A 10,000-nucleotide genomic window follows, 5' to 3' on the forward strand; every position below is an offset into this window, starting at 1 on the left:
CGCACTACACTAGTCACTACACCCTAACTAGTACACACTGCACACTACACTAGTCACTACACCCTAACTAGTCCATACTGCGCACTACACTAGTCCCTACACCCTAATTAGCGCACACTGCACACTACACTAGTCACTACACCCTAACTAGTCCATACTGCGCACTACACTAGTCACTACACCCTAACTAGTGCACACTGCGCACTACACCCTAATTAGCGCACACTGCGCACTACACCCTAATTAGCGCACACTGCGCACTACACCCTAACTAGTGCACACTGCGCACTACACCCTAATTAGCGCACACTGCGCACTACACCCTAACTAGTGCACACTGCGCACTACACTAGTCACTACACCCTAATTAGCGCACACTGCGCACTACACCCACACACGTGCTACACGGACAGAGCTGATAAAGCCGGTGGAGCAGATGGCGCAGTTTCTCACCCATGAATTTCTGGATGGTGGTCTCCTGGGCTGTGACGTCTTCCTGCAGCTCCACCAGGCTGGAGATCAGGGCCCTGATGTCGGAGCTCTCAGTGAACCCAGACAACACATTAGTACTGGACATGAGCTCCGATTCTGCAGCTCCATCATCACCACCTTCTACATCCTGAAGCTCCATTGTGTCTTATTCAGGTGAAAAACTCCCTTATTTGACCTTCTGATCAACACTATGTTCAGCGCCTTTTACAGACCCCAAGCTCCGTAAATGATCTCTAATAATTTCTCTCCTTCTGAAATCTAATATCTGCCTAATATTTACCAACAAGCCTCTGCTGCGTCTCCGGGCTTGTTGTCGCAATGGTAATGACGTCGCGCCTGACGTACGGAAGCCCACAGCGTTCAACTCGTCCTTACAGAAACGCGATTTGTTTTTGTTTTTTCCCCCCAACACTACAATTCTGCATTTTCAGTCTCTCTCTAATATCATCAGCTCAAATCCTTACCATCAGTTGCTTCTCAGTAGCCTGTAGCATGTCAACAACTGACTAATTGTAAATAATGATTCAGTATATGAGGAGAAGTTATATAAAAGTTAGCTTGACTGACAGGAAGTGAACCCAAACAAACACACAAGCCAAATTAATACCTTATTAAGGCCTGGTATTTTAACCATATTCTTCAATTACACCATTAATAGATCTCCTTTGTTAATTAGCTGTTTAAAAAAAAATGCTTCAATCAACTTCCCTTTAAATACCATATTCTTGTCACCCTGTAAAATCTGACTATTCACCCATGACCCGGGTCCTTCCTTATAGCTTTAGCATTAATACGTCTTTAATAAACCTTCAGTATACAAGTTTAAAACTCCACATGTCTTAGCTTTACTTCTCCACTGATGCTGGACTCTTAATCGTCCCAAAAACAATGTCACTTGTCACTTTTGGGGCAGATGATTTCATGTTCTGGACCATAGACTTTGGATCTCTCTTGTTTTTCACTTCATTTTGTTTCATATTCAAAACCTGCGTGTGTGCGTGCGTGTGTGTGTATGTGTGCGGGTTTGTGTATGTTTGTATGTGTGTGTGTGTGTATGTGCACGTGTGTGCGTGTGTGTTTGTGTGTGTATTTGTGTGGGTGTGTATGTGTGTGTGGGTGTTTGTGTGTGTGTGTATGTGTGCATGTGTGTGCCCATGTGTATGTATTTGTGTGTGCGCACGTGTGTGTGTTTGTGTGTGCGTGTATGTGTGCATGTGTGTGCGCATGTGTATGTATTTGTGCGTGTATGTGTGCGTGCATGTGTATGTATTTGTATGTGTGCGCGTGTGTATGTGCACGTGTGTGCGTGTGTGTTTGTGTGTGTATTTGTGTGGGTGTGTATGTGTGTGTGGGTGTTTGTGTGTGTGTGTGTGTATGTGTGCATGTGTGTGCCCATGTGTATGTATTTGTGTGTGCGCACGTGTGTGTGTTTGTGTGTGCGTGTATGTGTGCATGTGTGTGCGCATGTGTATGTATTTGTGCGTGTATGTGTGCGTGCATGTGTATGTATTTGTATGTGTGCGCGTGTGTATGTGCACGTGTGTGCGTGTGTGTTTGTGTGTGTATTTGTGTGGGTGTGTATGTGTGTGTGGGTGTTTGTGTGTGTGTGTGTGTATGTGTGCATGTGTGTGCCCATGTGTATGTATTTGTGTGTGCGCACGTGTGTGTGTTTGTGTGTGCGTGTATGTGTGCATGTGTGTGCGCATGTGTATGTATTTGTGCGTGTATGTGTGCGTGCATGTGTATGTATTTGTATGTGTGTGCATGTGTATGTGCACGTGTGTGCGTGTGTGTTTGTGTGTGTATTTGTGTGGGTGTGTATGTGTGTGTGGGTGTTTGTGTGTGTATGTGTGCATGTGTGTGCCCATGTGTATGTATTTGTGCGTGTATGTGTGCGTGCATGTGTGCGCACGTGTGTGTGTTTGTGTGTGCGTGTATGTGTGCATGTGTGTGCGCATGTGTATGTATTTGTGCGTGTATGTGTGCGTGCATGTGTATGTATTTGTATGTGTGTGCATGTGTGTGCGCATGTGTATGTATTTGTGTGTGCGTGTGTGTGTGTGTGTGTGTGTTGGCTGCACATTGACTTTGGGTATGAGAAAGGTGATATACAAGTTATTTTTGTGAAGTAGATGAAAAAGTACATGCGTATAACTATTATGGAAGCACTGATGCAGTACATCAGGTTATTCTCCATATCTCCATAAGTCTATGGTGCGACTTGGATACAAAGCCTAACCTCAGATGTGATGGCATTCCATCTCGTACACATTTATACACTCCTTCACACTTGGGGGCAATTTAGCATAGCCAATACAACCATGAGCACGTTTCTGAACAGTTCTAGGGAAGCGGATTAAACCTGTGAAACTCACGAGACTTATTACATGAACAGATTTAATAATTTGTCAAAAATAATTTAAATAATTTGTCAACCTGAATAATTGTCATTTATGAATGACTAGAAAATGTCATGACATAAACCGTTATAGTACCGACAAGGAGACATTTTAAATATTTATTTATTAAGTTCAGACTTTATTTGCTTTATGTACATTTGTCATAAGATGCACTTTAAGACTAGAAGATGCTGTTTAACGAGCAAGAAGTGAAACCTCTGATAAATCAAGTCAAGAAGTCAAGCTTTTATTGTTATTGTGTTGATTAATGCAATTCAACATTCATTCATTCATTCATTTTCTACCACTTTATCCAAACTTCTTGGGTCACGGGGAGCCTGTGCCTATCTCGGGCGTCTTTGGGCATCGATACACCCTGGACGGAGTGCCAACCCATCACAGGGCACACACACACTCTCTCATTCACTCACACACTACGGACAATTTCCCAGAGATGCCAATCAACCTACCATGCATGTCTTTGGACCGGGGGAGGAAACCGGAGTACCCGGAGGAAACCCCCGAGGCACGGGGAGAACATGCAAACTCCACACACACAAGGCGGAGGCGGGAATGCAATTCAACACGTGCTGTTAATTAACAGTAAGAGGAAACATCAATGTGACGTCCAGTGTGAATAACCAGCACGGCGCTGTTGAGCTGTGGAATGTTCAGGAGGAGGTGTTGAATTTAGTCTGTATTATCTTGTATAGTGTTAATTATGTCTGTACCTTTGAGAGTCACAAACAGCTGGAACCAAATTCCTTGTGTGTCAACACACTTGGCCAATAAACTTATCCTCTTCCTGATTTATTTTTATTGAATACAGAAGTGCAGCTGAAAATCACGTGTTTATACTGTGTTAATGCGCTTGCTCTGACGTGTTAGCATCTCCATAGCAACAACTCAATAGCAGGGATGTGAACGACAAATGATTTACGTACTCGGTATAAAATACGATTTTATAAAAGCTTTGTGTAATTTTTTTTTTAATAAATAAAATGTGGAAATTGTCAGGAAGTCGGTGTGGTATAAGAGGAATAAATCGGCGTCAGAGAAGCTCGCAGGCGTTAACAGTGAGCGCGTTTCGAAACATCTCTATGCTGTTAATTATTTTCCTGTAGCAGCATATGTATATTTATCTATTTATTCAACCCACTATGAGTAGAGGGAAAAAAACGTTCAGCGATCAGAACAACCATTTCTACTTTGAAAGCTCCTTCATGATGCGTAGTGACGAGCCTCTGTATCCGGTCCCGAAGTGATTCCAGTGGTTCAGGTAGTGGAACAGCTGGTACAGCTGATGTCGCTTTTCGAACCCGGGTGCTTTGGGGATGTTCTCGTAGTAGGCGTCGTAGAAGCGTTTCCCGAAGCCGCCGAACATGCCACTGATCCCCAGCTCGAACTCGGTGTGGCCGTAAAACGAGGCCGGGTCGAAGATGAGTGGGCCGTCGGAGTACTCGGCTACGTTGCCGCTCCACAGGTCGCCGTGAAGCAGCGCCGGTTCCACCTCCACGCCTTCGAACAGCTTCGGGATCTTTAGCTGAAAGGCAGACAGGTGAACGTGCTGCGTTACTGACACAGGGTTTCAGACTGAGGAGTTAGCAAAACCAAATGAATCTATCAAAATGTTAAAGTAATAATTAATTTGTAGCTTGTGTAGGCCTTTATTTCTTTAGACATTTCCGATGCAAGGTGTTCAGCTTTTCAGCTGGGAGCTTGATCACAAACGGTAGCCAGCTAACTTTAGCTAGATAGCTAAATGACAGGACAAGCAGAGCGCAAAGGAACAAAGGAAAAAAATCAAGTGATTAAAAATGCACAGTTATTCAGTCATTGCTAGCTAGCTAGTTATCCGGCTAGCTTGCGTCACCTCAGGTTTTTTTTTTTCTCTTCCTTTGGCTGAATAAAAACACTGCACATGACCAGTTCGATTCGCTTTAAATAAACTCCCTTCCTGCCTTGTACAAACTCGACAAACCGCTGTATCTCCTGAGGTGAAACTAATTCGGCTCTTCTGGGTTTTAAGCTACGCTGTAATCCATCTCCCAAATGAAGAGCTAAAAAAAGGAGCACATCATTAAAAGCCTTGTGCGTGTTCGGTTCAGATCCAGCAGCCAGCCAGTGGCTATAATGCTATTAAGCATATTCAGGGTTTTAATTGGCTAAAATCTACTTTGTCTTCACATAAATCATCTATTACTACTGTTCCTTTTCTTACCTGGAGGCTGGCCCATAATTCCCTGGCCTCTCGGTCTCCATACGACTGCTCCACTAATCCCACCTGGTACTGAAGTCTTTGCTGGGCGTAAAAGGAAACCCAGTCGTCCTGCCAGTCGTTCACCTGCAGGGACGGAGACGAGAGACGTTCGTCCCTTGTTTATAAGTGAGCGTGCTAATTTTATACCTGACCTGATTTACACCAAAAAAAAAATCCAGTGTATCCAAACCTCATAATTCTGAGATGGCAACTCGCATCTTTGAGGTACTATCTCATATATTCAATATCTTGAAGTTAGGAGATAATTATTAGAGGAATTTCACTGTGCTGTAATGTAGATGTGACAAGCAAATGCTTCTATTCTATATTCTGTTCTATTTTTATAGTTTTCAGATAAGGTAGGAGACATTATATTGGCAAGGTACAACAGAATTTTGAGATAACGAGTCATAATTATGAGATACTGAGCTGCTTCTTCTGCTTCCCCCTTTTCCTGTTAGGGGTCGCCACAGTGAATCATCAGTTTCCACCTAACTCTATCCTCGGCATCCTTGACTCTCGCACCAATTACCTTCATGTCCTCTTTTAACACGTACATATATCTCCTCTTTGTCCTTCCTCTTGACCTCTTACCTGGAGGCTCCATCTCCAACATCCTTCTACCAAAACAACCAAACCTTAGCCGTCCCACTGATGTCCTCGTCCCTAATCCTGTCCGTCCTCGTCACTCCTAAAGAGAACCTCAACATCCTCATCTCTGCTACCTCCAGCTCTGCCTCGTGTCTTTTCCTCACTGCTACAGTCTCTAACTCGTACAGCAGAGCTGCTCTCACTACTGTCTTCTACACCTTTCCTTTGATTCATGCTAACACTCTTCTGCCACACACACGACACTCGTGACCCTTTTCTCCGACCTGCGAGCACTCGGCTCTTCACCTCTATCTAAGATTCTAAAATAGCAATAGAAATGGCATCAGAATTATAAAATCGAAAATCGTAATCATGATGTGATGTGATATCTCATCATTTTGAGAGAGTAATCATAATCCGAGATACAAAGTCACAATTTAGATACAAGGTCATAATTCCAAGGAACCATCGCACCATCACATGACTTACTATCTCAGATCTGTGACTTAATGAATATATTGACTTTCATAATTATGAAATACCAAGTCTTAATTGAGATCCCTGGTTATTTTGAGATATCTCATAAACGTGAGATAGTAAGTCCTAATCATGATACCAAGTATTAATTCATTTGATGAGTTATTGTTTGGAGAGATCTCAGAAGTTAAGATAACAAGCCATCGGTCTGAGATACAGAATCATCAGTATGAGAAGAAGATACCGAGTCACAATTACGAGATACTGAGATATCGGGAGATATCGGATATCTTTGAGATATCGGGCCATAATTTTGAGATACTAGTTATAATTATTCAACTTAATGATGAGATACTGTCTCGGGATGAAACCATGCTGTATTAAGAGATTAAAAACGATGACTGTTATCTTATATCTTATGAATTATCTCAAATTTAAGCTGTTTGAGTTAACATATTAAAACTAGTTCTTATACTGTACTTTTTTTTATTAAATGAGTATACATTTTATGATGTATTATAATGAACAGGAAATGTGTTTCCATACCAGAGCGATGTAGCCACAACAGGTTTTGACGTGGAAACCGAATTTTTCAATAACCGGAACTTCGGCCTGGCTGGTTCCTTTTCCTGCACAGATACACAACTAAAAACTATTAAGTTTCCTTTGCTACATGTCTGAAAATCCTTTACTTGCTCAAATAGTAAGAATGAGTAAAAAAAAAAAAAAAAAAAAAGTGTGTTTTTTATTTGTAGTATTTTTTTTATTTTATTTCTGCATGTATCTCAGACACCAGTGCGTCTCTTACCAACAGTCTGTTCCTCCTTCTTCTGTTTGTCTTTCTGTCGTTTATTGTGGAGGTGCAGATCCGCCAGCTGCTCGCCCAACTTACCCGCGTACCTTTACAAACAATACAGAGGAAATGCTTTTCTTTTATTTTAAAATGTACATCTTTACTAAAAACATTTTTTTATGGTAGGGTTAAATATTATTATTATTTTTACATCCTTTTTTATTTTTTGGAAATCTTCGGAAGCGTTCTAAAATGGCCAGATTTTCTGACACGTGGTCAATATATCTGTCTAGCTTGTAATAATGAATAAATAAAACATTATGACGAAACAAAATGCTCCATGATTAGCGTCGGGTGTTACATCTCGAATACATTTGTGTAAGAAATAATTATCATTTATGATACAACAGGTTGGATACATAATTGGTAAATCTTTTTATATCTATATATAAATTAAATTAAATCTTTTAAAGCTTTTTAATGAAACCTTGCTGGTATTTAATGCTAATTAGGTTTCGGGTGCGAATGTCGACGACTTCTGGTGTTTTATGTATATTTAATTTACTGATTATTATCATCCTCTTTATTCTGTAATTGTACAACAGTATTTGGTTTTAAAGTGCTTTATAATCTTGGGTTTTAGCATTAAAGCTAACTAGCAATCATGCTAACTTCTTTTCTGCTAAAAGTTTCTGCTAAGCTTTATAACACATTCGTTCTAGTGGCATCTAGTGGTCAAAACGGTGAAGTGCAATAATCTCTTTTTAACTTTTTAATTTTTTTATACACGGACAAGCTTTTATAAAATAAACACAAATTTCTTATAAACCGCCATCCTTATGTCATTACGAATACTTCCCACTTCCTTCTTTCTTGGTTCCATAACTACAAAGTATCTCCGTATCGACGACTCAAACCATCGTTTCCCCGAACGACCTCCAAACTTCAAAATTTGCACTGCATATGAATCCGTTTCCTAACTAGTCATGTTCTTGTGTCTAAAATCAAAGTTTCAGGTGCATCAGTCATCACTCTGGAGGTTTTTTCTGATGTGCCGAGATTCATGTTAGTGATGTACATCGGTTTATATAAACTCCAGAACTAAACATAGGATATAAATAAATTTGAACAATTTGTACGTTTAAATCCTCTTAAAAGATGAAGCTATGGTTTTACGTTCTTGCACCAGGTTGCACCACTGCTGTGCTTCTTGGTTGTATTCTCCGTGCATTAAACTAACCTGTTTAAGGATTTCATGTCGATGTGCTCCATGATGAACACGGCTCCTCCTGCTTCCATATCCACCACCTTCCATGGCTTGGGCACCCGGATCGTGTTGGTGGACAGGATGGCCTCCAGACTGGCCTTCTCTCCGTCGAACATGCTTCTGGCCTGAGTGAACAGGGAACAGGACACTGTTCTGCTCATGGTTCGGTTTCATGTTGTAATCGTGAACTAAAGTCTTAAAAGAGCTTGCTGTTTTAACGCAAGCGTCGTTTTGTTTTTTTTAAAGAAAACACTGGAAACTTGCTGTGATGTAAGAGGTGTGGAAAAAAGACTTAACGCGATGAGAATGTAAATAAATTTGTGATGCAAATTACAATGTAAAAGTAAAATTACAAGCACAGGAAACTCCTAGCAGCGAGACGGATACGTAGCGATGTCCCGCGAGATCCGTAGAATCGTGTTCGCACACTGGAACTTTCAGAAGGATACGGATGAAAGCGTCCAGCACGTCCGTGTAGGAACAGAACACGCTTGATCTATCACTTTGCTCATCTTTCCTAATTTTAAGTCACTTTGGATAAAAGCATCTTCTAAATAAATAAATGTAAATAAAAAAATCTGCGATTTTGGCGGCTGAAGTGAGAATCGTGTCGTGATTTGTAATAAGACTACTAAGATTTCTTTCTCATGAGGTCTCGGGGAGTTTTCCCTTCGCCTTTCACGTCGGAGGCGAACGTACACACGATTTATCACGAAGTCTGATGCGAACGATACGTCGATCGTCTGTAGACTTGGATATAAAGTATAATAAAGAGATGAAGCAGAACTACAAAGCAGGATAAAGATGATAATGGATCATATTACTTGGTGTAATTGTGCACTAAAAGGATTGCTTTCATGTGCACACTGTGTGTGTGTGTGTGTGTGTGTGTGTGTGTGTGTGTGTGTGTGTGTGTGTGTGTAATGTTTTCCCCTGTAAACAAGCACCTGTGATTTGTGGTTGATTTTAGTGAACACAGTACAGGAGTCTGTGCTGTAGCTCTGACCCTCACTGATACAACCTCCTCCTGATGACCCCACAGCTTTCACTGTGCTGCAGCTCAGCTCTCTCTTTAACAGCTCCTCCATCACTGACCCTGTTTATACACCAACGCTGTTTATAACGCGTTATAACGCCCCTTGCAACGGTAGAGCGGATCCGGTTCGTGCAGATGGGGTTCGTTTCTTATTTAGTTATTTATTTTTTATATAAAAGCCAAATAAAACGCAAGTCAATATAAGAGTTTATAATCGCGTTCCGGAAGCGTACAACAAGCACCGACACATTGAGCAGGAGTGAAAGTCTGCGCATGCGCGGTGCGATTCAGGCAGCGTTCTATTGCCGGAAGTAAAAGCAGTTGGTTCTCAAAATATCAAAATGTACAAGTATTTATTTATTTATTTATTTATTTATTTATTTATTTAAATACATGTTTCTAGGACTTAATACTTAATATTACTAACACTTTGAAGTTTAAAAATAGTAAAAATAATAACAACTAATAATAATAATGATAAAAGCAATAACAATAATAACAATAACAAAACAATACTAATAATAATAACAGTAATAATAATAATAATTACAACAATAATAATTACAACAAATAATACATAATAATTATAACTAACTATAATACTATTACTAACAACAACAATAATAAGAAGAAGAAGAAAAAGAAGAAAACATAATAACTACTACTAATAATAATTATAACAATA

General features: G+C 40.4%; 3 protein-coding genes across 3 annotated transcripts in view; 1 reads left to right on the forward strand and 2 right to left on the reverse strand.

Moving 5' to 3' along the window:
• tbcd (tubulin folding cofactor D) overlaps window positions 1–631 on the reverse strand; it is a 48,875-nt gene extending 48,244 nt beyond the window's left edge. The window contains exon 1 of the mRNA XM_027176521.2: window positions 454–631. Within this exon, the coding sequence (XP_027032322.1) occupies window positions 454–631 (178 nt within the window). The remainder of the gene's footprint in view (window positions 1–453) is intronic.
• LOC113661962 (4-galactosyl-N-acetylglucosaminide 3-alpha-L-fucosyltransferase 9-like) overlaps window positions 508–10,000 on the forward strand; it is a 19,371-nt gene continuing 9,878 nt past the window's right edge. The window contains exon 1 of the mRNA XM_027176525.2: window positions 508–645. The gene's annotated coding sequence lies outside the window, so the exon portion shown is untranslated. The remainder of the gene's footprint in view (window positions 646–10,000) is intronic.
• On the reverse strand, window positions 2,982–9,590 carry LOC113661963 (fructosamine 3 kinase related protein). The gene is made up of 6 exons (XM_027176526.2): window positions 9,227–9,590; window positions 8,253–8,404; window positions 7,028–7,119; window positions 6,766–6,848; window positions 5,113–5,235; window positions 2,982–4,434 (listed from the first exon to the last, which is right to left on the reverse strand). Exons 1-6 carry the CDS (start codon window positions 9,365–9,367, stop codon window positions 4,096–4,098), a joined length of 930 nt encoding a protein of 309 aa, XP_027032327.1. The 5' UTR covers window positions 9,368–9,590; the 3' UTR covers window positions 2,982–4,095.

Source organism: Tachysurus fulvidraco, chromosome 24, assembly GCF_022655615.1.
Source record: "Tachysurus fulvidraco isolate hzauxx_2018 chromosome 24, HZAU_PFXX_2.0, whole genome shotgun sequence".
In the NCBI taxonomy this organism is placed as follows: domain Eukaryota; kingdom Metazoa; phylum Chordata; class Actinopteri; order Siluriformes; family Bagridae; genus Tachysurus; species Tachysurus fulvidraco.